Raw genomic sequence first — 25,006 nt, forward strand, 5'->3', positions numbered from 1 at the left:
GCTGGATGCTCTCCATGCTACGTCTTCTTTTTACCTTCAGGACTTGGGGGGGGGGGCACTAATATTATTGCCCATTTTACAGAGGAAGAAACTGAGGTTCAGAGAGGGTCATGAATTTGCCAAAGGTAACATAGTTGAGTAAGGGGTGAAGCCAGGTCAGTGGTTCAGCATGCCACCCTTTCCAGCAGCTGCCCAGCTGTCCTTGGTGTCACTTACCCGGCCTGGGCTTCTGCCTTTGCCATGCCCTTCCCCATTCCTGCCCAGTGCTCACCCATCCAACTGCCCAGGATGGTGGAGAAGATGCACTTCTTGCTGACCTCATCCATCTCCACAAAGGACAGGTAATTGAAGTGGCGGGTCAGCCGTGGAGTGATGGCATTCCTGCCTCCGCCTGGGGGCCCCATGGCACAGACAAAGTTGATGTCCACCAGGTTCTTGAAGGCTCCTGGAGTGGGGGCAGGCAGTTAGGAGTGGGCCCTGCTGGCACTTTTGTTTTCATGGGCCTCTTCCTCCATTAAAACAGTATTAAACATGATCATTTACAACAGTATTGGTATAAAGACAAATATGTTAATATACATTAAATTTTTCTTTGGGCTAAAAGTTCATGTCCCCCCTGATTTTAAAATAAATTAAAACATTTCCGTGGTTCCTCTAAAAGTACCATGGGCCCTAGGCCCCATGTGCCTACAGTGCCTGATGGAGGAATGCCCTGCCCTGTCCAGCACACCGGGCCCACACCCCACTGCCCCGGGCCAGCCGGCACGCACCGATGATCTTGCGGTCATACCAGCCTCCATGGTCCATCCACTGGCGCAACAGCTCAATAGGCGGCTGGGCACCATAGGTCTCCAAGGCTGGCATGTTCAAGTCATCGATGAAGAAGATGAAGTTACGGCCCAGGGGTGGTCCATACACACCCTTCCGCCTATAGGGAAGGGCTATGTGAGCCCAGCACCCGTGGGCACCAGGTTCTCTGGGAATCCAGGGGCAGCGTCTGGAAAGCCCTCACTAACTCCGACCTCATCTGAATTGCTGGACCTCTTGAGCAGTCCCTTGCCCCATCCTGAGTGTCCTAGGACATCACACCTGGATGTCCTAAGTCTGGCCTCCCTCAAGGTGAGTCTTGCCTCCCAGGCATATGGATAACAGGCCCTGCCCAAGTGCCCAGCCTAGGGCAAGCACCCAGGGAAGGGCTCAGTGGGAATTCCTGATGGAAGAAGGCTCCAGAAGAGTCTTCAAGGGAGCCCAGCCTCACCTACCCCGGGAGGTTTCTGGTAAACCCAGGAGCATAATTTGGTGGGGAGGTGAGACAACAGTTGGTTCAGCCAGGCTGGGGGGACATTGGAGCCGAGGAAAGAATGAGAAGTGCCTGCCTCTTGTCCAGCTTGCTGTCGATGAGGTCCTGGGTTTGGTTGGCCGAAGTGCGGGCTGAGAAGGTGAGGAAGTGGCTGATGTAGTCCAGCGGCAGGTTCTTTAGGAGCTTGTTGGAGACGGTGAGGGTTTTCCCCGTGCCTGTTGGCCCGATGCACAGCACCTGGGAGAGTGGGGGTCAAGAAGGCAGAGCTCCCTCACGGCCCAGTGCAGAGCAGGAGCTAGCCACCCTGACCCGGGCCTTACTGTAGGGAGAGGCAGGGCATGGGGGGGCGCTCACAGGCTTGTGGTTGATGAGCAGCATGCCCAGCAAGTAGGACATCTGCATGGTATCCATGGTGGGCACGATGATGTTGCAGTAGTTGGTCTCCGGCATCATGGTGAATGGGGTCGAAGAGTCCATCCACTTCACCCAGGCAACCTGGAACCAGAGGTGGCTCAGGGCTGGGCCTGGAACCCCTCCCCAGCCCACCCCTAGCCAAGTGCACCAGGAGGGCAAGTAGCTGCACTGCTGGGCGTTGGCAAGAGGGCCCAGGTGAGGGGCTGCTGCTGCTTTTTTTAACCTCACTGGAGGATATTTTTCCCATTGCTTTTCAGAGAGAGTGGAAGAGAGAGAGAGACACACACACACATCCATGTGAGAGACACGCATTGATTGGATGCCACCTGCACATGCTCCAACCAGGGATGGAGCCTGCAACTGAGGTACGTGCCCTTGGCCAGAATCGAGCCTGGGACTCTTCAGTCTTCAGGCCGACGCTCTAACCACTGAGCCAACTGGCTAGGTCAAGGGGCTGCTTCTGACAGAAATAGGAAGCCCCATGCCCCACCCTCTGCCTGGGTGAGGGACCTCCAAGACAAATCACCAGGAATGAGGGGCTCTCTGCACACAGTTGCCCATGTAGAGGCTGCCCTGCACACAGCTGCCTCCAGTGGGAGGCTCCCCAGGGACTGCTAGTCCCTAGGTCTCTACATAAAGGAGGTATTCTGGCAATTGGACAACCCAGAATGAAAAGGTCTTTGCTATTTAGTTTCAGGCTGCCCAAAAGTGTAGGGACCAGAACCATGGGTGCTGGCATCACCTGGACACTTAGAAATCACCTGGCCTGGTCTCCCCCACCATCCCCACCTGCATTTCATCCCTTCACCCACAGCCCTGACTCAGCTTGCAGACCTCCCTTGGTGGGGGCACTCACTATGGTCAAACCAACATGTCCCATTGGGGACAGTTCTGACTGTTAGACTCAAATGTGCCCTGCGGGGTCCCCAGTAGGACTCTGCACTGTGACCATCTCTGCAGATGCTTCTCTGCCCCTTCCTCCTGCTGAGCTGGGGCCCTGATCCTGGAATGAGGTAAGGCTCACAGAGTCCTCACTGGGTGGCCGGAGGGATGGGAACACTGAGGCAGGCCACTCTTGGGGAGCCTAGGTCCTGGACAAATGGGGCTTTTAAGTAAAGCAGAGGCTGCCAATTCTGGACTCAACATTAACAAAGAGACAGTGACTATGGTTGAGAAGGGAGGTGCTCTAACATCTTCTGGATCCAGGTGCAAGTCCAGTTCTGCAATGACCAGCTGGGTGTGGCTGTTCTCAGCTTTAGTCTCCTTGTTTGGGAAACAGCCACCCATGGGTCTGGGGGGATTCATGAGATGATGCACCTATCCCTAGCCTGAGACCTGCGGCTGTCAGCATGGCCTCTTCTCTCTAGTCATTCCTCCAGGACAACCACCACCCAGTGGAGCCCTCCCTGCCCTGTCCTCGCCCCTCCGGGCAGGCCTGCAGTCACCTGCTTACTCTCCTCCTCTTCCTCCTCCTCATTGGTATTGCTGATGCCAGCGTCCTCCAGCCTGTAATCAAACACCAGCCCCTCCTCTGGAAAGTGCATGGTCAGCTGCAAGAACCAGGGGGAAAACCAGCTTGTGAGGCCCAGTATTTTGTGTAGCTACTTGTCCCTGGGGGCCTGGGCCCAGGCCCAGGGGACAGCCCCAGAACATCTAGCATTCAGCACATGCATCCCAGACCCAGGGGTCCAGCCCAGGGGCTGCTGCCTCTCACGTTTCCCATCTTCATCTTGATCCTGAGCCACTCGCTGAAGCCGATACGGCTGGCACTGTCCCCTGTGGCACCCACACTCCAGATCAGGGAGAAGATGAACCAGGGCTCGATCAGCTCTGGGATGCGACTCAGCTTTTCGGGGGGTATTTTCTTGAGGCCCTAGGGACCGAGAGCACAGCATCAGGCTAAGGTAGGAATAGCACTGAGTGGCCTGAGGAAGCTGGTGGGTGGGGGATATCCCTTGGTCTCCACTGCACAGTTTTGTGTCTACAGCAGAATGGACAGGGCATTCCCATGACCCAGGGGGACCAATCCAATTCCCTCTTCTAGGAAGCTGGACTTGGAATTCAGGGCCCTCAGGCAGCCCAGGCAAGGAGAATGGGGGAGCCAGCCCACTGCTCAGGGCCATACCTCTTTAGGTGTGAAGGGCTTGAAGAAGCACTCCAGCAGCTTGAGAAGACTCATGGTTAGGTTGCTGTTGGTTGAGGTGATCACCTCCTTCACTGAAGACCGGACAAAAGTGATGGATTCCTGCAGAGGATGGCACCCAGTTCCTGTGGCTGGTGGACACAGCACCCTGCTGCCACACTCGGGCCAGGCACACTGTGGCCTTGCTTACCTCCAGGAAGCTGACAAAGAGGTCCTTGAAGTGCTCCTGGTAGGGCTTGAATAAGGCAGGGAGCCCCTTCAGCCAGCACTCGACGAAGGGCATGAGCCCCAGGATACTGGGCTCCAGGTACACCATGCCGCAGCGGGACACTGTGGCTGGTGAGGCCACTGCCAGGTCCTGCACCTCAAACATCATGGTCATCTCCTGGCACCAAGATGAACTGTGTGAATGGGCCAGCTGCCAGCCCCAGGGCAAGTAAAAGGGCTACAGGGCCATGAGAAGGGGTTGCTCATCCTGTAGCTGTGGGCAGGGGTCCAACAGGGGTCCAGCAGTGGGCCAGAAGCAGTGCTGGGGTGGGGGGGATGCAGGAACCCCTTGGCCCTCAGCTGATTATGTGCCCTCCCTTGATCCCTGAGGAGGAACGGGAGTCAGGAGATTCCTGGGAGCTCTCTGGCCAGCCTAGGGTCAGGGCATTTGGGGGGTCCTTGGAGCCCTGGGGAAATCTGATGGGAGCTGTGTGCTCTGCTACAGAGCGTGCACCTGTGTACATGGACATAAGTTCGCATTGACCTCCAGGTGCTCTCAGAAGGGCGCGAGAGATTGGCTCAGTGCAGACATGGTGAACTGCCTTTCCTTCCTGGTGATACCCCTCCTTCCCTTGAGAACTGCCCCTCACACACCAGGGAGGCGTCCCTCTGGCCAGGTCTGTACCACCCGTCCCCCGGACTCTGGGGGCACTGCCAGAACAGTGACCTAGATTGGGCCCACATGGCTGAAAGTGGGCCTGGGAGGCACAAGGCAGCACCAGCTGGGAGGGGTGGGTGGTTGTCCTAGCCTGGGGCTCCGAGTATCACAGAAGGTGGGTCTGCCGAAAGGGCGGCACTGAGCAGCTAGGCAGCACATGCTGCAGTGCGGAGCTCAGGGACCGGGAGGGGTGCTAGGAGCTTGCTCCAAGGTGGGTCCTGGCAACTGCCTGAGATGAAGCTGTGGCCCGAAAGGGAGGGGTGGGTGGGGAAGAAGGTTTGGCCAAGCACAGTATGGCCTCCGGGTCCCCCCAGCTGCAGAGTAGAGAGGGTGAGTGGGCGGGGGGATGCACCTCTGTGAGCTTGATGATCTCCCCGGAGCTGAGGCACAGCTTCTTATTGTCGTCCAGCACCGTGTTCATGTTCTCAATCCAGACGGCGTCCACTGGCCCGTCGAACATGTACCACTTCTTGTTGGTGTCGGATGCGGTGGCCCCAGTCCGGATGAGGTTGGAGAAAATCCCATCTGTCCTGGAGCCACCAGGGAGGGGAGAGTTGGAGGTGCCAGGGAGGCAAGGTGGCAAGCACAGCTAGCTAAGAAGGAAACCTGCCTGCCAGTCTGGTCCTGCTCTGCTGGTTGTTTTTTTTTAAAATCCTTACCCCTAAGATATTTTTTCTATTACTTTTCAGAGAGAGTGGGGGGGGGGGAGAAAGGGAGAAAGGGAGAAAGGGAGAGAGGGAGAGAGGGAGAGAGGGAGAGAGGGAGAGAGGGAGAGAGGGAGAGAGGGAGAGAGGGAGAGAGGGAGAGAGGGAGAGAGGGAGAGAGAAACATCAATGTGAGACACATCAATTGGTTGCCTCCGGGGCCTGGGATTGAGCCTGCAACCAAGGTACGTGCCCTTGGCCAGTATCGAACCCGGGACCCTTCAGTCCACAGGCTGATGCTCTAACCACTGAGCAACTGGCCAGGGCTGCTCTTTGTTTTGTTTTGTTTTCTGTTTTTTCATTCTTCAATATCTTCATTCGTTTAAAAAATGTAATAGGGAAAAAAGGACTTCCTGGTGTAACATAACAATGTGTACTCATACTCCCTCTGCCAAATCCCCATTAAGCGATATTAAAGGAACACAAACGATGATACCCTGGAAAGTAAAAGGAAGTCAGGGAGGGGCAACAACAGGAATGGAGGCCCACATGGTTCCGGAGGAAGGAAAGACATGGAGGAGAGGGAAATGACCAAGCAGAGAAAGCAGGCGATGAGCTGCGAGATGCATCTGGTTCTGACCACAGAACCAGGGAGGCTCGGATTTCAGGGGCACCATGTGCCAGAGAAGGGGCTGTAGGTGGCCCTTTTTCTGGTCTGACCCCCAGGTCCCCGTCTACCCACACAGGAGCCTGGGGTGGGTGTGGATGAGACCCTTTACCAGAAATGAGGGAAGTAGGACAGGCCTGCATTCAGAAAGAAGGGTACCCACCCCCACACTGGGTTACCAGAACACTGGAGCCAAGCAGACACCCCAGCGGGAGAATGGAGACTTCTCCGAAGATACAGGATTCCCCCCCCACCCGCCGAGAAAAGACCCTTAGGTACTGATGTGTGGAGGGTCTCAACCCAGTTGCCATTCTCCCAGCTCAGCGCATGTCCTTTAAAATGCATGCCTCAGCCTGGAACAGAGGCCCTGAGAGGGACCGCCAGCCTCTCCTGGGGCAATGACTGAAGTCAACACTTACTGAGCACTTGGTGTGTGCCACACCATCCTAGTATCTTTCATGTGTTAATCTCATTTTCTCCTTACCATAATAATAGTGCTGCTTTTATCTCCCCTTTGCAGGTGAGGGGACCAAGGTCCAGGAAGTGAGAAAGGTCACTCAGTTAGGAAGTGCAGTGGTGGGTAGAGTCCCAGGCTTGAGGCTCCAGAGCCTGAGCTCCAGACCTTTCACTGGGCTAGGGGAGGAGGAGGGGGCCCATGGCCCACAGCCTCCAGAGATCCAGGAGCAGGGCTGTCACTGGAGGGGCTCAACGGTCACTCACCACTCATGGGTGAGCAGGTCAAACTCCCCGTACAGCTGGCCCATTGTGATGGACTTGGGGTTGAGAACATAGTAGTTGACAGCCTCGTACACACCACCACTGATGGATGGTTGCCCTTTCAGCGATGTCATGGCTGCTGCCAGGACCCTGTAACACTGAGGAGACAGGCACCCAAGAGTGAGCTCTTGGCCCCCCCGGAGAGCAGGGCTGGAGTGGGCTGTGGGCCACAGGGGATGGGAGGTATTCTAGAGACCAAGAGGTGCAAATGGGGACCAAGGTTCCTGCTGAGGCTGCACTGCCCTCGGGCCCACTGTCTGGGCACTGGACTGCCTGGATTGACCGCACTTACATTACTCTTGCCGGAGCCTGTGGGCCCAACGAGCATGAGGCCGTGCCGCACCACGGTGGTCTCGTAGAGCTGGATGCACTTGGTCAAGAAGCCTGGGGGGACATGGCAGGGGAACCCAGGGGTCAGAGCATGGGCTGAGGTCCTGTATCTGCCACTAGCTTGCGGTGTGCCCTCAGATGGTCACCTCACTCCCTAAGCCTCAGTTTCCTCATCTGTAAAATGAGGTCACATAGTCCTCATGGGCAGAGGCAGGTGAAGCTCTAAGCACGGCGCCTGGCAGAGAGCAGACATGGTTTCCACTGGGACTATTACTCTCTCATATCCATTGGTCAGGTGGCAGGCCACATGGGCCTTCTCAGTGTCAGCTGTCACAGGCCCACAATCAACTCCAGCCCCAAAGCTGCTGCCCAGTCTGCTGACAGCATTGCCCCAAGTAAGTGCTGGCCAATATAGTCAAAATCCCAGGGACAAAATCCGAGGGTCAGTCAGGAGCTTTAACTGACCAACACCAGGGCTGTAGGGCCAGCTGCTAGCTGTAGGTGGAAGGCCAGACCCACGAAGGTAGGAAATGAGAGCATCACTTTGGCCTAAGAGTGTGTGTGTAGGGGAGCTGCGGCACTGCAGGCCGGGGATCCTTGTCAAAGGGACAAGGGCTCATTATTCAGTGATAGCAAAGCTGACCCAAGACCATCAGGGAGAGAAGAGCTTGAGGCTTCATCCAATAACCCTGCTGGGGCCTGGGGGGCAGGAGGTGGTGTCAGAGCCCCACGTGGAAGGAAGAACAATGCAGGGCACAAGGAACAGGCTTGTAGCATGAGCATAGCAGGCCCGAGGAAGACCCCACATGGCCAGGGTAGCAGTGTGGTTTCCAGGAGGAGCATCATTCTACCTCCCAAAGGGCCCTGGGAGGGTCTGCAAGGAGGAGAGGGCTGCCAGGCTGGGGTTGTGGGGACAAAAGTCGCACGCCCACATGGTAGCAGGACTGAGACCCCCAATTTCTATCAGGGAAGGGGTTTCAGGTCATAGGAAGTCTAACTGAGGGAGGTGTCCCCCAGAGCCCTTCCAGATGCATGGTTGCCTTTGTAACAAGTCTGTTCAGGAAGGCCTGACACCAGGCCTGTAGTTCCACAAGGAACGTGAGCAAGTCCTACAGGTGGGAGCAACATGCTTTGCTTGCGAATGGAGCCTTCGTTCAAAAGAGAGGAGTGTTGGCTGGGGTGAGGTGGGGCGGGGGGTGGAGGGGTGGACAGGCCACAGCTTACCATCTTCCCCCAATCATGGCATCAAGCCCCAGTCATGCACAGGGCAGAGGACAGCTTCTGTGTGGGAGAAGTAAGGCCCGAGAAAGGCCCAAGGGCTGGGACTGCTCCTCACACAGGGAGGAGAGGCTACAGCAAGAGGTCTGGGGGAGGGGACGCCAGCTGCTTCCCCATTGTGGAAAAATAATGATATATTGGTCTCTGCCTCAGTCCCTGAGACAGAGCTCCTCAAACGCTTGTAAAGAGGGATGTTAGCAGAATCTTCTTTTCTAATATTTAGTCTTTGACCCTGGTTCCTGACACAGAGCTCCTAGACCTCTGTAATTTCCTGAGAGCTTCCAGGTGGGTGAACACATCCACATGCTGAAGGGTTACACGCCCCAATTCTATGGGGACAGACCTCACCCTACGTATCTCTTCATCTGCCTGTTCATCTGTATCCTTTCTCATATCCTTTAATATAGTCAACCAATAAACATAAGTGTTTCCCTGAGTTCTATGAGCCATTCTAGCCAGTGATCAAACCTGAGGAGGGGGTCATGGGAACCTCTGATTTGTAGCCAAGATAGACAGAAGTCGTGGGTAACTTGGGGATCTACTACATGAACTGGCATCTGAAGTAGGGACAGTCTTTGGAACTGAGCCCTTAACCTGTGGGGTCTATGCTAATGCTGACTAGTGTCAGAATTGAACTGAGTTTTAAGATACCCAGCCAGTTGGCATTGGTTGGTGTAAGAAAATCCCACACATCTGGTGTCAGAACAAAGGAGTTTTTTCCAGATAGCCATCAACCTGAAGGGCTCCAGTGGAGACAGGGCTAGGGGCACCTGCCCCCATAGACTGCTTGACAGAGAGCCCCAGCCCACAGCACACTGGGCCAGGCATGAGGGTCCCTGAGGCTGGTCAGCCTGTCTCTGTTCCCCTGCCCAGGATCCCAGGGTGGCTGGAGCCAGCCCTTCCTGACACCCACGGGACTGTGGGGCAGGGGCCAGGGGCTCACCGTCCACATCCTTGAGGTTGTGCTTCTCACAGGCCTTGCGGATGGCCTTGTCCAAGATGCCATAGTCAGTGTCCTCCTCCTTAATGGTGGGGAACAGGTCAGACACAATTCCGGAGAAGAGCTTGAGGTCCTCCTGCAGGAACTTGGGTACGTTCACGTCACGGATGGCCCGGAGGCAGATCAGCTCCTGAAGCAGAGGCCAGAGGAGCCTTCAGGGTGGCCCAGGCTAGATGCCCCTCCAGCCGCTCTGGTGCCCTCCTAGAGCCTCTCCCAGGCACCCCTCTGGATGGCACTCACCTCATCCATGGTGGGGTTTTCTCGCTTGAGGTTCCCAGCTGCTGAGATCACAGTTTTCACAGCTCTCATCCCAAAGTCATAGTGATCCTGTTGCCACCATACAGGAGGGGTTAGGTGTGGGCACTGTCCCTTTTAGGGCTTCAGCTTGGAATACTCTGCCTCCCACCTGGTACTTGGCCCATTGCCCAGCTTGCAGCTAAAATGTCACTTCCCCTGCAGCCCATCTATGACTACCTGTGTGCCCCAGCCTGGGCCAGGTGCCCTCCTTTGCTCCCCTCTGCCACCCCCTAGTTCACCATCCCAGCAGCCCTCTCCTTTTACCGGGTTACTTATTCTATGTCCCCTGCTTGACTCTTGGCCCGAGGGTAAGGACTCTGCCTTGGTTGCAGCTAAATCCCTGCAGTACCAACATGGTGCCAAGAGCAGGGAGGCACTCGACTTTTATTCACAAAGTGAATCAAGGAGTTTCCCATGTGTGCCATGACGAGTTGGCCTCAATGGCCTTTGAGATTCCTTCTAAGATTCCCTCGTGACATGGCTCCAGACCCACCCTTTTCAGTCACACTACCATGGCTTTTCCCTCTGGTCCTGTTTCTCTTCATTATATACCAGGTGTTGGGAATAGTTAAATTTATCAGATTGTCCCATGGTGCTAGACCATGAGAATACATCTGGATCCACAGACCAGCACATTTCCCAGAAATCTTGGAGTTGAATGAAGAGGCTGGGCTTGACTTTGGGTCACTGTCATTTGAGAAGGGCTGAGGTTATTTCCAGAACCATGTGGGAACAGTTGCTCTATTAAAGGGGAAAGCATTTTGAAAGTGGATGGTTAGATGGAAGGTGTGTGCAGGTGTTGGCACCAGGATGCTCTGTGGTGGACAGATGTTTTCCCAGTAACGGACTGCATCTTCTCTAGGCCATGGGTTTCGGTGGGCTCCACTTGGCCAAAGGAAGTGTGGTTTCCCCTTAGCCACAGTGATTGGTGTTCATGTATAAGCATGCCACCCAGAGAGGTGGGAGTTGGGACTTTTTCTGGAACTATTAGGAAAGAGAAACTAAGCTGGTAGGATATGAGCCTAGACAGAGTTGGGGTTCATCTTTACCACTGCAAAGGGGAGACTAAGAGTGGAGCCAAACAGAAAAGCTTGTCCACCAGTGCTGGTACCTGGACCAATGGTATCTATCCCTGAAACCTGGGCTTAGCATGCTGAGTAGAAGGTCCACAGCCGGGAGGCTGAGAGCTGGGAGGCTCAGGTAAGGGGCTGGCTATCCCACTCTGTCCCCATGAGACCCAGGTGCACTTGATCCAAAGCCTTGGGTTGTGTGGCTCTTGGCCTCCTAATGGTTGACCCTCCCTTGCACCTGAACCAGCTGGGATGGGCATCTGTTCCTGGCTCCTGCCCCAGCTTTCCTGGGCACTGCATAAGCCTGGCAAGTCTCTTAGTTGCTTAGGGTCTCAGTGTCCTCAGCTGAGAAATAGGGATGTAATTCCTATCTCATGGGATTGCTGGGGGCAGACAGTGGCTCTCAGACCCTGGAAGCTGGTTGGGGCAGGGCCTCACCTGGGAGCTGAGCTGCTCAGAGGACAGCTTGAAGGTGGTTGTGATCTTCTTGGCCAGCACATTGGCTTCATTGAAACCAAAGGAGTAGAGGGAGATCTCAGCAATCATGGCGTAATCTGGAACCATCATGGCCACAGGCCGGAAGAGCGCCTGGGGTCCACAGTGCACATGTGAATAGAGAGGCAGACCTCTCTTCCCAGAGCACTACCCATTTTAAGGGCTGTCTAGTTCTTAGGAGGCCACTTCACTGCCCTCCTCCCCTGTGGATGCTCGGAGCACGCCTGCCATGACTGAGGCTTATACTTCCCTGTGGCTGGACCACTCTGCCTGTTAGAAACTGGTCTTTTGTGCTAACTTGAATTCGTACCCTAACTCCTCCCAACCCTAGGACAAGCCTGGGGCCTCCTCTCTGTGCCTGGGAATGGGCTTCAGGACCCCTGGACAGGAGTGCTGCCATGGGGAGTCACAGTCCCTAATGTCCAGCAGCTGTGTGCCTTGCATAAGTTCTTTAGCATCTCCAAGCCCAGGCCACAGGCTCCAGTGCCTCCCAGTGCCCTGGGTGGCCTTCCAGGCCTGAACTCACCTTCAGGTTATCAGGCAGCTCAGTGCGGCCAGCATATCCTGGGTTCATAGTGATAAACACTGCGCAGGATGGCACGAGTGGGATCTCAAAGCCCTCAAACATGAAGCGTTCCACCTACAGGGTGGCAGGGGTTGGCTTGCCTGCCCCTCCTCTGGATGGGTCCTCTCGTCCCCTGTTGATGCCCCCGTCCTGACTATAGTTGGTCAGCCCAGACTGGATCCCTGATCATGAGCTGGCTCCTCTCTCAGGATCTGGCCTGAGACCTCTGATCTTAGTAACTACCTGTAGCCTCCCAGGTCCTAGCTACCTGAGGTCTTCACAAATCTCCTATCTCCCACACCCAGGTCCTGACAACTGATTCTCCTCAGACCTGAGCAAGCTTAGCTCTGACTGGGACCCAGGGCCCTACTCGGGTAGGGTTGGGGCTCTTGCCAGCCTCCCAGCTCTTGTTCCCAGAAGACTTCTGGCCAATCTGAACAAGGCTACAGGAAGGACAGATGTCCTTCCTGTGGGAGGGATGCCTTCAACTACTGCAGCTTGGACTGGGAGCTACCCCCAGAGTGGGTAGGGATCTTGGGCTCCCTGACTAGCTATAACAGTCCCCAAGGAGAGCTCCAAAAGGAGGAGGGGGAAGTACTCAGTCCCCTGTGAAAGGAGAGAGGCTGGGCTCAGGCAGGCTCAGTGCCTGGCTTCTCACCCTACAGGGTGGAAAGTCACAAGAAGGCATGGGTGTGGCAGGTCTAGATGAAGTGATGAGGTGGTGACTTGGGGAAGCGGGGAGGGGGATGGCTCACCCGCTGTTGCTGCGCCTTCTGGATGGTGGTGATCTGCTGTGCCACCACAGACAGTACCTCAATATCGATGCGATTGAACTCATCGAAGCAGGCCCAAGCCCCAGAACTAAATGAGGTGAGAACATGAATGGATATGAGTTCAGAGCCCACCTGGCACCTCCAAGGGCCCCCCGACACCACTGGGGAAGAAGTGGTCAATAGTGATCTCTATCTGCTTGGCCATGATCCCACTGCCCACCACCCCTCCCCAGTGCCCGCAGGGGCTGAGCCTTTGACTCCTGTTATCCCCTCCTGTCCCCTCCACCATCCTGTGAGGCTCCTCTTGGGCAGGGCCCCCAGGAGAGGTCAGCCTTCCTGCCCTGTCCTGTGCTGCCCTCACACCGAGCCTCACCTGGCCAGGCCCTTGAAGAACTTGCCCATGGCCATGAAGTCAAGCTGATCAGAGCAGTTGAACACAACAGTCTGGATGGCCAAGGCCTTGCCCAGGTCTTTGGTGGTCTCTGTTTTCCCTGTGCCGGCTGGGCCAGCTGGGGCACCCCCAAACTTGAGATGCAAGGCGCCGGTCAGTGTCAGATAGCACCTGCAGGAGTCAGAGGAGGTACACATGGGTCCTGCACCTTCCTTGGGATTCCCACAGACACAGGGAGAGAGAACCTCCCTCTCTCAGCCCCATGGATGAGCGGCTCTTGCGCTTCCATCCCCTCAGGACCCCAGGCGTGCTCAGGCCTGGTTGCCGGGGTCAGGACTGCAGCCCTCGCCCAGTGCTTCCCCACCCCACCCTGTGGCCCCACAGAGCCTTGCTCAGAGACCCCTGAGAAGGCTCACCTGTGGCCACACTTCCCTTAGTCAAAATCCAACTTGAAAATCTGCTACTAAAGACAGTTGGCAAGAGGAAGAAGCTGACTGCAGAAGAGAACTGTTCACTTTATAAAAGGACTTGCCCATTGTTTCTCTCAAGATCAATTCTTCTGGAAAAAACTGTAAAGCTCACACCCATTAATGTTTATTGAGCTATGAGCTTTATGTCCCAGCTCATGAAATTCTCATAACCACCCTGAGGAAGCCAGAGAGAAAACTAAGGCATAGAGGGGCTGAGTCACCTGCCCAAAGTCACTCAGCCTGTGACAGTCAGAGCTGGGTGTGGTTTTTTCTTTGCATAGATGCCTTTTATTGGTCTGACCAGCATGACTAGTAGGGGGCATGGGCACAGCCCCCCCCAGTCTGTCGTGGCTCGAATACACCCTCTCCTGGGAGTTCAGGACTCCTCCCCCAGGAGAGAGGAGTATCTCTGGCAGTGGTGGCAGGCAGAGACAGGATAAAAAATACAGGTTTGGATTTGAAAGGGGCTCAGGATAATCTCCATTAACCTGAGGGTCACCAGACCATCCAGATAAATGTCCATCAGGGTAAAGCAGAGGCCATTTCCCCTCACAGGCCCCTTGTCCTTGCCAGGAATGGGAGGGTTCAGGAGGAAGAGCTTCCCTGAGGCCTCCTACTGTGCCCTTCATGCCGTCAGCATCTCCTGGATGTTGTCCTCAGCTTCCTTCATGCTGCGTGTGCTCCGGGTAGGATTTTTTCTGTTCCAGTTCTTTCATTTTTCCTTCGGCTATGCTCTGTCTCTCTAACAGCTGATTGTAAATTATCTCCTCGGACTGAAGAATAAAACTCCTTCCTACACTGTCAGACATGTTAGTCTCGTCTCCCAAAGTCATAATCTCCGCGTCTGTAAGATGGGCATCCTTTTTTGTCCTGTTTGGCTGTTCAGTCTGTATGTCTGTGAGCTCCACCTTGTGTTGTCAATAACTTTGGCTTGAAGCTCTTTGAAGGCCTCTTTCAACTCCAGACCCACGGGCGCAGCATTCTTGGCTCACTCCTGCACCTCCAGAGCTGGTTTGAAACCTGAAGCCCATGTTCCTAACCCTGCATGCTCTGATGGGACTGGCTGCGCCTTTTTATCCCTACTCTTCTGGGCCAGCTAGAGCTGGAGGAAGGGACCCAGTGACCCAGTGTGGGAGGGCACGCGGGGAGTCCCACATAGGACTCTTACCTGTCGGTGAGGGGTGTGATCACCAGCCTCCCGCTGTTGCCTAGGTACTCGTAGCCATAGATGAACTCAGCATTCACGGCTCGAATGTATAGGTTGTTATTTGTCCAATAGTACCTGGCGTTGCAGCAAAATAGGTTCTCAGGCCATGGGGACCATAGGCCACCAGGAAGGGTATGTGGTTGAGGAAAGGTGGCTCTTTTGTGAATAAAGGCATCAGGTACCTCTGTCCAGCTTGTCCCAGGGCCTCAAGGTCTGGGAACAGCAATTGTTGATTGACTCTCCACCCTCCCCTGGCACTGGCCTGCAGATGCTCTACCCTGGGGATGGCTGGGCCAGGGTCCTCTGCCTCCTCACCTCAGCTGTGAGATCCACTCGAAGTCATTCACACTGACCACCTTCTCCTGGATCAGCTTGCTCACCACATCCTTGGCATGGACCTCAATGACAATTAGTGCTGAGAGCACTGCCCGCTGCATGCGGGACAGCTTCCCCCGTACCAAGGCCACCAGGTCACTGAGCTGTAGGAGTTGGGGGACACTGTCAGGCAATCATGCCAGGGGTAGGCTCTCTCTCCTTTGCACAGAGGGTGGGTTTTTGCCAGGAACAACCTCTCTCTCCTGGGGGCTTCTGATGGTCTGGGATGGGAGGGGCACAGGGGGGCATTGGTCACGTAAGAAGTCTGGCAGGGAAGTAAATAAAAGTGGAGGCATGCACATGGCATCTGCCTCCCTGTAGTGTATGATGCCACCTGACCCTTCAATAGCCAGGAGGTGGGGCCTGGTGAGGAGCTGGAGGAAGGAGTGTAGTAAGGAGCCAGTGCATAGAGCTGGGATGGTGCAGGCGATGGCTCCCTCAGTGACCATCTGGAGAGGGCACCTGCCTGGCCTCAGAGCTGTCCTCAGACCCCCAGTCCCACCCGATAGTGACTGGTTGTGAGACACTCATTTCTGGTGTGTTTGCCCTTCTGCCCATTAGATCTAACCCAAGGCCTCTTTTAGGCTCAATATAGGAAAAGGTCCTGGAGGGACTGGGCTCTCCCAGGGTGGGGTGTGTGTAGGGAGCAGATGATGACGCCCTTGACTCCCACCTGCTGGGCAAGCTGGGGGAACAGCTGGTTACTGAGGTTGCTGGCCTCCAGGGCCTCTGCCACTTCCATAGTCCAGTAGGTCTGGCACCCAGCGATGGTCACCTGGCCAGGCCAGTTCAGAACCCACTGGGTCCTGGTCATCTGGGAAGATAACACAGGCAGGGCTGACCCAGGCAGCTGCCAGTCCCAACCCTGCACCCTTTTTTTCCTTAAGCATCATCTGTGCTTTGCCTTTTGAACTCTGGGCTCAAGTTGTTAATTCCACCTCAAAAGCAGAGAAGCCATTAAGCTCTGGAACCCTCAGGGGTGGGCAGGGTCATCACTTCCTCAGCAGAGACCTTGAAGCAGAGGGTTGGGAGCCCAGGATCAGGGACGTATAATTCTTGGTTCAAACCCTGACTCTGCCACCTGTGAATCACATGCCTTTAGGCAGAAAATATCTCTGAACTGACATTGTAGGATAAGGGTTAACTCTCAGCTCTGCTATTGACTGTGGGGCTGGGAGAGGTAATGTGGGTAAAGTCCCAGCCCAGGCCTGGCACATAGTGAGTGCTTGAAACAGAATAGTGACTGATTATTATTAGGAGCAAGTCTCATTTTCTGGAGTGTATTTTCAGATTCCTCACTGAGCAGGCCTCAAGGACCCCCTGTCCCCGGAGATCCCCTGGCTGACGGAGAGCAGCAGCAGTCAAGGCAATAGTTTGAGGATGAGGCATGCAGACAGCCCAGCTACCGTGATGGAGCAAAGAGCAAATAGAAGGACAAGGCTGGAAGGCTGTGCTGGGGTGGGAGGCATGACTCACTGTGGGGTAGGCCCTGATGGCCCTCTCAATGATGTCTCGCACGCTGGTCTTCATGCTGAGTTCCACCTCCCGCAGCCAGTCCTCCACGTTGTTGGACGGGTAGATGGAGAAGGACAACTGCACCTCCTCACCCTCTGCTGAGTACATGTGTGTAATTTCCAGGTCCTCCTGGAACATCAGCTGTGGGCAGGGTGAGCAAGAGTGGGGGTTGTACCAGGTGTGCCCAGAGGCTCCACCCACCACAGCCCCAGGGCTGACCTACCTGTACCCTTCACCTTCAGAAGAGAGCTCTGCCTTAGGGGTCCCCACCTGAACATCTGCTGTGCTGGCTTTCCCTGAGTGTGTATTCAGGCAGGATGGGTCTGCCCTGTCCCTAGCTCTAGCCCAGCCAGCCTACTTGGGGAAGAAGGCTAACCCTGCCTGTGAGTCCCCCTCCTGTGCTGGCCTGTGCAGCCTCCCTGTAGGCAAGAATGAGGGCAAGGAGAGTCAGGAGCCTTTAGCCTCATGGGTTTCTCAACCCAGCCAGCACCTCAGTGTATTGTGGGGATGGGGCTCCCCTGAATGAGTTGAGATCCAGGGCCTCCCAGTCCTGAGCTGGGAGTTTTGCAGCTGACCTTCCTCCCACAGGCCCCAGATGCATCTCCGAGGGCCAGAAATCTCACTTGGCCCTCATTTCCTGCTATAAAAGAACTTGGGGGCTAGAGAAAAGCTGTTCTCCTTGGGAAGGAGTCCCAATGCTCCTGGCCCTGAGCCCAAGGCCCGGAGCCCCAGGCAGAGTCACCTACCCGGGCAATGTTCTCGAAGCACTTGCGCAGATGGGGCTGCACAGCAGTGGGGTCCTTTGTCTGGGATAAGATCTCAAGTAGTTCATCATCTGATAGGAAGTAGAATCTGCCAAGGGAACAGGGGTAAGGGAGTGGCTCAGGTTCCGCCTAAGGCCCAGCTGCCTTAGTACCACTGATACCCCTGCATGCCAGCATGGGTGGGATCCTCAATGCCCCAGCTTCACGGGCAGGCACTGAGAGAGTGGGCATGGGGAAGGTGGTGCCCACCTGGGGAAGGCCCTCCTCTTGGTCTCCAAGTACTCGCTGAGGCCCTTTTGTACCATGTCTAGCAGCTTGTTGCAATCCCGCAGGCTGTCCAGCAGCCTCTGGTCAGAGCACACATTGATCACCTGCATGGCCCGGGTCAGAGAGAAACTGGAAGTGAGCATGGTCCAACTGGGAGGCAGTAAGGTGGGCTCAAAGAGCACCCATATGGACCAGAGACCCTCAGTGAGGCCTGGGAAGGAACAGGGGCAGGAAAATGACCCTGAACTAGGGGTTGCATCCACCACGCCTGTCAGTCCCCCACAAAAAAGTCCATGGTCGCTCTAGCTGGTCTGGCTCAGTGGTTAGAGCGTTGGCCTATGGCCTGAGCAGTCCTGGGTTTGATTCTGGCCAGGGGCACGTGCCTCCATCACAGGCTTGATCCCCAACCCCGGTGCTTGCGGGAGGCAGCGAATCGATGTGTCTCTCTCACATCGATGTTTCTCTTTCTCTCCCTTCTACTCTCTCTCAAAAGCAATGGGAAAAATATCCTCAGGTGAGGGAGGGGGAAAAAAAGAAGTCCATGGTCAAAAAAAATAGGGTTAAACAAAGCCAAGGGGGTTGATTTGCTGCAGGACTTTTAAAAAATGCTGATGTGGATGGCAAATTTCCACAAAGAAAATCATCAGCCCTAGCTAGTTTGGCTCAGTGGTTAGAGCATTGGCCTGTGGCCTGAAGGGTCCTGGGTTTGATTCCAGCCAAGGGCATGTACCATGGTTGCAGGCTCCATCCCCAACCCCAGTTGGGGCACGTGCAGGAGGCAACCAATCGATGTGTCTCTCTCACAGTGATGTTTCTCTATCTTTCTCTCCCTTTCACTCTCTCTGAAAAGCAATGCAAAAAATATCGAGTGGGGAGGAGAAAAGAAAAGAAAATCATCAACTGTTAAATCATTAACTATTGTGTTTCCGAGGGGTGTCTCTCATGATGGGAGAGCTCACCTGGGAACACAGGCCAAGACCAAGCCTTGGACTTAATCTCTGATCTTTCTTGTTCAGGGAGAAATGACAGCAGGAGCCTCCCAACAATGTGACAGGGGCCCTTGGGGGTCCCAGCTTCCCCATCCCATCCCCATGCCAGCTCGCCTCCCGGTTTTCATAGGCATTCTTCATGATCTTCCTCCAGATCCGTTCCATTGTCTGGTAGCGTTTGCTCTCCACGGGCAACTGTCGGTTGATGTCCTCAGAGCTAAAGATGGGCTCCAGGTAGAGCCAGGACCGCTGACAGTTCAGCCACTCCTCCAGCACTTCCTGGGCAAGGCATTGAACTGTCAGAGCCCAGGGTCCAAGCTGGGGGTCCTGTCCCCATGATTTCACCATACCAGAGTGCTGGGCAGAGAACTGGGCATCAGAGCCAATGTCTGTGGGGAAATTTCTAGATGGCGCTATCAGCCACAGTACTCCAAGGAACAAAGAGGTTGCATGGATGCCTGCTCTTGAGATAAACGCCAAGTCCACCACAGGATGCCAGAGCCTCCAACAGAGCCGTGGACCCACCCTTCCTTAGAAGGGAACCACACCCAAACCAGCAAACCCTGAAGTAACAGAGGAAAAACCCCCAGTGCATGGAAGCCCATCCAGCCTCCTTGCCTGGCAGGACTTTGGGGTCTTTGACCCAGAATTCTCTGAGGTGTACTGGGACTTGAGATCTCTAAAATACTCTGAAACATTAGTTCAAGAGTGAGACATCTTCAAAACAGGCTACTTTTTTTCTTAATTCTGCCTCCAAATTCCCCTTTCAGGATTTATCTCGTTTTTTCCTATCAATGCAAACTCATTCATTCGTTCATTTGTTCATTCATTCATTCTCTTCCTCTTGAGATGTCTGTCATGGCCAGCTCTGTGCCAGGCCCATGTGGGCACCAGGAGAAGCAGAGGGGAACAGGATGTGGTCCCTGCCCTCAAGGAGCCCACAGTCCACTAAATAGCCAGGTTTGCCTCTGAATCACCACGGGCCTGGGCAAGGCTCTCCACTGCTTCGAGCACCACCCAGACACGATAAAGGGCCACTTATGGGATGGAGGCTGCGAGGGTGAGGGAGAAATAAAGGAAGGCCACGGAGGACCCACCTGAGTCAGCTTCAACTTGTTCTCCCAGGAGCTGATGCGCTGCTCGAAGGGCTTCTTGTAGGGCGAGAAGGACATGCTCTGGGTCATGACAATGTGGTCGTCCAGCAACTGTGAGGCCTCATCTGGGCTCTTGAGGATGTAGGTCTCTGTCTCCTTGTAGGGCAGTATGTTGAACAGGATGCTTGACCATTCCTTCTCCATCTTGTCCAGTGCCTGGGGTGGGGTACAAGCCAGGCTGGGTTCTGAGAAGGGCCTGGCCCACATTCTGTCTGACCAGCACTGGGCAGGGAAGAGCAGGCTCTGCCAGGCCATAACCTTCACTTGGGTCCCTCTGGCAAACACTGCTTGTCTGGCCAAAAACCGTCCATGGGCCCTCATCTGAATCCAAAGCCAACTGGCTCTCACACATGTGCTGAATGTGTGCAACACGCATGTACATGCATATTGGGAGAGAGCTAAGGTGTTAGTTAGGAGCTCTGGTCCCTCTCATAGCCCTTATTGGCTATGTCGCCCTAGTCATTGCTGAACCTCTCTGAGCCTTAACTTACTCATCTGTTCAATGAGGGTCATGCTATCAGCTCCATCCTGGAAGAGGAAGTAACTTGAGAGGAGTAACTGAGTAATAACTGGTCTTCACATACATTATTAACTCACTTAACAGAATGCACCTCAACCTCTGGGCCTGGTGAAGGATCTCAGGGATGGAGCCCAATACTGTCTTCCTCCTATGCCATCAGGCAGGGCCTGGGAGGGGCAGGGTAAGCCCACTGGCTGCCCACCTGCTCAATGGCGTACTCCTTGCCGGCCACCTCAGCCACCTTGCTGATGCTTTCGATGTGGTCCTGTAGGTTCATCTCAAGGCAGCGGGCAAAGGTCAGGTTGGCCTTGGGCCTGACATTAATGTTGATCTCATTGGACAGCACCTCCCAGTGCCGGTTCCGCATGCCAGGGTTTCGCAGCCCCTGGATCAGCGGGATGTATGGCTTGAATTCCTCGATGCGGGCCCGGATGTCCAAGGCCACCTCCTGGCAGGCTGCCGGGCAGGGTTGGAGGGTGTGAGAAGCAGCCAGCACAGGCAGGAAGTGGGAGATGGACTGGCTTGGTCACCTACCTGGGATGTCCTTAAACTGCTTCACACACTTGTGCATGGTCTTAAAGGACTCAATGACATTCTTCTCCAGCTGCTCAGCGTCGATGGCTGACAGGGGGTCATTCATCCAGCTCTCGGACCAGCGCAGCCAGTCGGAGGCTGTGGTCCAGAGGTCCAGATAGGGCTGGAACTCTTTCACCATCCTGGAGAGTTTGTCATACTGCAGGGGCAAAAGAGCCAGGGCTGCCTTGAGGTGCTCCCAAGTTTCTCCACGCTGCTCCTTCTTGGGCCAGGTCCTCTCCCCATCCTGGCTCCTGGCTGCTGTCCTTAATCCTGTCCCCGTGGACTTGGGCCTGGACTCCTTTCTTCCTGCCCCCTGCAGGCTTTGGGCTCTGAGTGGCTAAGCAACGCCTACACTGACCCTCAGGCCTCTTGCCTCATTCTAGCCAGTCTCCTTGCACTGAGGACAAGGGGTAGGTTATCTCCTCTCTGCAGCCTGCTTGGTCCTGCTCCTCCAAATGCCAGGGCCCTGCAACCTGGTAGCTGGGTTCTGATGTGGCCACAAACACCATGGGTTCTCTCCTAAACCCTGGGAGTTAGGGGTGGGAGGCCTACATTGGTGATGGGCAAGCCGAAGAGGCGTTCACGGTTGTTGTAGAGCATGGCCAGCTGCTGGCAGTCCTTCAGCTGCTTCTTGACCCTCCGCACTTCATTGGCGATCTCGTGCGCTCGAGCAGTTTCCACATGGGTGGAGAAGCCAGCTACCACCAGCTGTGGGCCAAGGAGCAAGGAGTCAGAGGCCTCTGCAGCCCTACCCGTGCCCACACACACCCAGGAAGCCCAAGATCTCTGGGCATCAGAATCTCCCAGTTCTGAGAGCACTTCCTTCTCCAAGAGTGAGCAGGTTCCTGGCCCATTACAGGCAGAAGCTGACCACCCCATGGTAACACAGCAAAATCAGAGAAAGACCCACGCACGCCCTGAACACTGCATCTATTGCCCACTGGGCATGAAGGACACAACAGAAGAGTTGGGGCTCTTCGCTACTCTGAATTCTTCTGGAGCTTGCTGTCCAGACACCCTCCTGGCTTTTCACTTAATTGTTTTAATTTTTTTCCAATTCATTCTTTTAGACATTTGTTCATTCATCCACCAATTCCGCCATCAAACATTGGCACAGCAACTCCTGAATACAAGAATCAAGGCCCAGCCCTGGAGAAGTGTGTGTGTGTGTGTATTGGGAGCCAGTCCCAGCAGAGCCTCAGCCAAGCCCTACCTGCAGCCCTTCCAGCTTCTCCTGGAAGTTGTTCTGATCCATAATCTGGATTTTGTGGAACTTCTCTTCTTCTTCCAAGTGCTGCTGCCGCACCATTTCTATCTGTCCAAGGATCTTAGCAGGCCAGTTGTTGGCAGCCCATCTGGATGGGGTAGGGGTGGGGATTGGGGAGGATGTCACAGCTGAAATCATGGGGTGGGCAGGGTAGGCAGGGACACCCATGGTAAAGGGGAGAACAGGGGTTCCAGGTGGCAGCTGAAGGCAGCCAGGGTTGGACAAGTGGGAAGTAGAGGAGAGCTGGGAGACAGCCACTTTGCAGGGTTTGGGTCTGCCTGGCGGAGGAAGCAGTCCCTACCCTGAGATTGTGGTCTGGGACCTGCGGTCAGCATCCAGGGAGATGCAGATCCAATGTGCCCAGAGCAGTGACAGGGCAAGTGTGGGGGATAGTGTTGGAAATAAGAGGAGTGATGCTGAGGCAAAGTGACTGATCTCTAGCCTGCATTTCCTTGGTGACAAACCGGGGCCACCAGGCCAGCTTCCTTCATGTCAGACCAATTCTCTTTGCCTGGCAGACATGGGGCCCTGTGGGATTCAGGGATTCTGCCTGCAGCTGGCCTGGAGATGTCAAATCTGGGGAAGGCCCACTATGAGCACCAGGATGCCCTATAAAGTTAGAGTCTTGAAGCTCCTGGGCAGGAGAGAGTGCCAATCTCTCCTGTCCCTGAGGTCCTGGAGGTATCACCAGTCTGTGAGGCAGGGTGGGCAAGGGGTCTCTGGTGGCCTCAGTAAGGCAGTTCCAACCTGAGGCCATTTCCCACGAGCTGGGTGGGGACAAGTGCTCCTCCCCAGGGACCGCCCACCAGGCTGAGTTTGCCTTCTTTTCCGAAGGACCCCAAAGGGCTCCAACCATAAACAAAGGGCCCGGCTGATGATAGAATAGAGAATGGAGACAGGGTTGGGGGCAGGGTCCCTAGGCCGAGAGGCTCAAATGATTTCCTTCTGACCCACTGGCCACCTGACCCTGGCCCTGGTCCCAGACCATGTGGATCCATGGCCTCTGGCATCTTGGTAGGGCATTTCTGGTGTGACTGCTCAGCCGTGGCCACAAGGATATTCAAAAGCCCCTGCAGCTCGGCACCTCTTCCCCTACCTCCTGCTGTCCGCCACCCACCCAGGGAGGGTGGGAACCAACTCCCACTCACTTGTCATTGAAGTCATCTGTGGTGAGGCTGTAATGGAATTCGTCCATGACCTGGTAGTCATCCATGATCTTCACAATCCGCTCCTGCAGGGACAGCCGGTGATGAAAATGCATGTGTGCCTGGGTGTGTGGGTGTGTGACTGGGTTCCCCAAGGTGAATGGGTGCTAGGGAGAGGCTGCTTTATTCCAGGAGGGGAGGCCTGGGGTGGGGGAGGAGGTGCGAGGTGCAAGGCCAGCACTGGGTTCAGAGCTCCAAGGGCCATGGCCACCACATCTCCAACCTTCAGCCCCTGACCCATATCTTCCACCTTCCTGACCTCTCAGACAGCACAGCTCTGAACCTCCACCGTGCATAGGGCCTCATAGCTCCCCGGAGTCCCACCTGTCCTCTGTATGTACCTCACCTCTGGCATCCTGGTTCCTGATCTCCCAGCCCCTTCCTTCAGAGCTGAATAATGGCCCATGACTCTAGTTCCCCAGTTCCGGATGAGCCCACCTGACCTCTAGCCCACCAGGATCCTGGACACCAGTACCCCCATCCCCGCTCCCCGGCTCCCATGTGTGCGCCTCACCTCCAGCCCCACCAGCTTTTCAGGGATGCTTTTCATCCACTCACGAAGCTCAGCCAGCTCCTCTATGCTGTTGGGCTTCTCATAGATCTTGCGGCTGATACTGCGAAACTCCTCACAGATCTGGTGGTGGGAGGAGGGCATTAGCAGGGCCCTTGCCTTCCCCGGGGCCTGCTCCCCCTTTCTGGTCCCCAGTGTTTCCAGACAGGTAATTGCCCCCACCCCACCACATTCTGCAGCAGGCTCATTGGGGAGCTGAGGCCTTGCGGTGGGGCAAGGGAGTCACCCAGCAACTTCACTTGCCCAGCCTCCTGCGCCAAGCCAACATACACACACATACATGGGACTTCTTAGGCCTGCACTTGCACACCCTCAGCTCTGTGAAATGATCCATCTAAGGGTGTCCTTCATGGGGAGTTCCCAGTTCTCTACAAGTTAGCAGCATCCCTCCCTGGGGCCCTCCATATTGCACAGCTCTCTGCAGACAGGTAGGGTCAAGGCAGGATGACTTCCAGGTCCTTCCACTGGCCTAGTATCTACAGGCATCACTGACTCTGTCTGGGGACATCTTTTTTGTTTTTTTTAAAATATGTTCTTACTGATTTGAGAGAGAGAGAAAGGGAGGAGAGAGAGAAACATTGCTGAGAAACATCCTCATGGATCCGCTGCCTTCTGCAAACCCCCTCCTGGGGATTGAGCTGCAACCTGGGCATGTGCCCCAACTGGGAATCGAACTGGTGACCTCTCAGTGCATGGGTCAATGCTCAACCACCGAACCACACCGGCCGGACCTGCCTGGGGACATCTTGCTAGTGGGAGTTCACCATGGAAGCAAGGGTACACGCACTGCTGCAGTCACTGGGGCTGAGCTGGGGGGCACTTACGCTGTCCACCTCCTTGTGCAGAGTCTTGGCCAGGATGTCCAGCATGGAAGTGGCCAGGGCTTTGCGCTTCTTGGACAGGCTCTGCTTGACATTGTCGACGTTGATGTAGAAGGGCCCAATGACAATGCTGCTGGGCAGCGAGCTATCCAGGATCTCTTTCTCCTGTAGGTGGGTGAGCACCACCTCCCGCACCTCCTCAGCTGATGGGCACTGCTCCTGGTAGGCCCTATGGA

At 55.3% G+C, this 25,006-nt stretch overlaps 1 protein-coding gene across 1 annotated transcript in view; it reads right to left on the minus strand.

Annotated features, from left to right (window-relative positions):
* Positions 1–25,006, minus strand: part of DNAH1 (dynein axonemal heavy chain 1) — a gene marked incomplete at its 5' end in the record, with an annotated part of 71,101 nt that overhangs the window by 23,336 nt on the left and 22,759 nt on the right. Inside the window, 32 exons of the mRNA XM_081160843.1 lie at positions 272–445; positions 771–928; positions 1,377–1,537; positions 1,655–1,795; positions 3,160–3,264; positions 3,429–3,587; positions 3,840–3,959; positions 4,048–4,242; positions 5,135–5,312; positions 6,814–6,968; positions 7,163–7,254; positions 9,422–9,608; positions 9,719–9,805; positions 11,284–11,433; positions 11,867–11,980; positions 12,661–12,766; positions 13,052–13,240; positions 14,708–14,821; positions 15,062–15,225; positions 15,795–15,935; positions 16,598–16,777; positions 17,383–17,488; positions 17,650–17,771; positions 18,771–18,935; positions 19,754–19,966; positions 20,533–20,786; positions 20,865–21,063; positions 21,459–21,614; positions 22,120–22,261; positions 23,322–23,404; positions 23,893–24,012; positions 24,774–24,999. Of these exons, the coding sequence (XP_081016969.1) occupies positions 272–445; positions 771–928; positions 1,377–1,537; positions 1,655–1,795; positions 3,160–3,264; positions 3,429–3,587; positions 3,840–3,959; positions 4,048–4,242; positions 5,135–5,312; positions 6,814–6,968; positions 7,163–7,254; positions 9,422–9,608; positions 9,719–9,805; positions 11,284–11,433; positions 11,867–11,980; positions 12,661–12,766; positions 13,052–13,240; positions 14,708–14,821; positions 15,062–15,225; positions 15,795–15,935; positions 16,598–16,777; positions 17,383–17,488; positions 17,650–17,771; positions 18,771–18,935; positions 19,754–19,966; positions 20,533–20,786; positions 20,865–21,063; positions 21,459–21,614; positions 22,120–22,261; positions 23,322–23,404; positions 23,893–24,012; positions 24,774–24,999 (4,856 nt within the window). The remainder of the gene's footprint in view (positions 1–271; positions 446–770; positions 929–1,376; positions 1,538–1,654; positions 1,796–3,159; positions 3,265–3,428; positions 3,588–3,839; positions 3,960–4,047; positions 4,243–5,134; positions 5,313–6,813; positions 6,969–7,162; positions 7,255–9,421; positions 9,609–9,718; positions 9,806–11,283; positions 11,434–11,866; positions 11,981–12,660; positions 12,767–13,051; positions 13,241–14,707; positions 14,822–15,061; positions 15,226–15,794; positions 15,936–16,597; positions 16,778–17,382; positions 17,489–17,649; positions 17,772–18,770; positions 18,936–19,753; positions 19,967–20,532; positions 20,787–20,864; positions 21,064–21,458; positions 21,615–22,119; positions 22,262–23,321; positions 23,405–23,892; positions 24,013–24,773; positions 25,000–25,006) is intronic.

Source organism: Miniopterus schreibersii (assembly GCF_964146895.1).
Source record: "Miniopterus schreibersii genome assembly, chromosome: 15".
Taxonomy (NCBI): domain Eukaryota; kingdom Metazoa; phylum Chordata; class Mammalia; order Chiroptera; family Miniopteridae; genus Miniopterus; species Miniopterus schreibersii.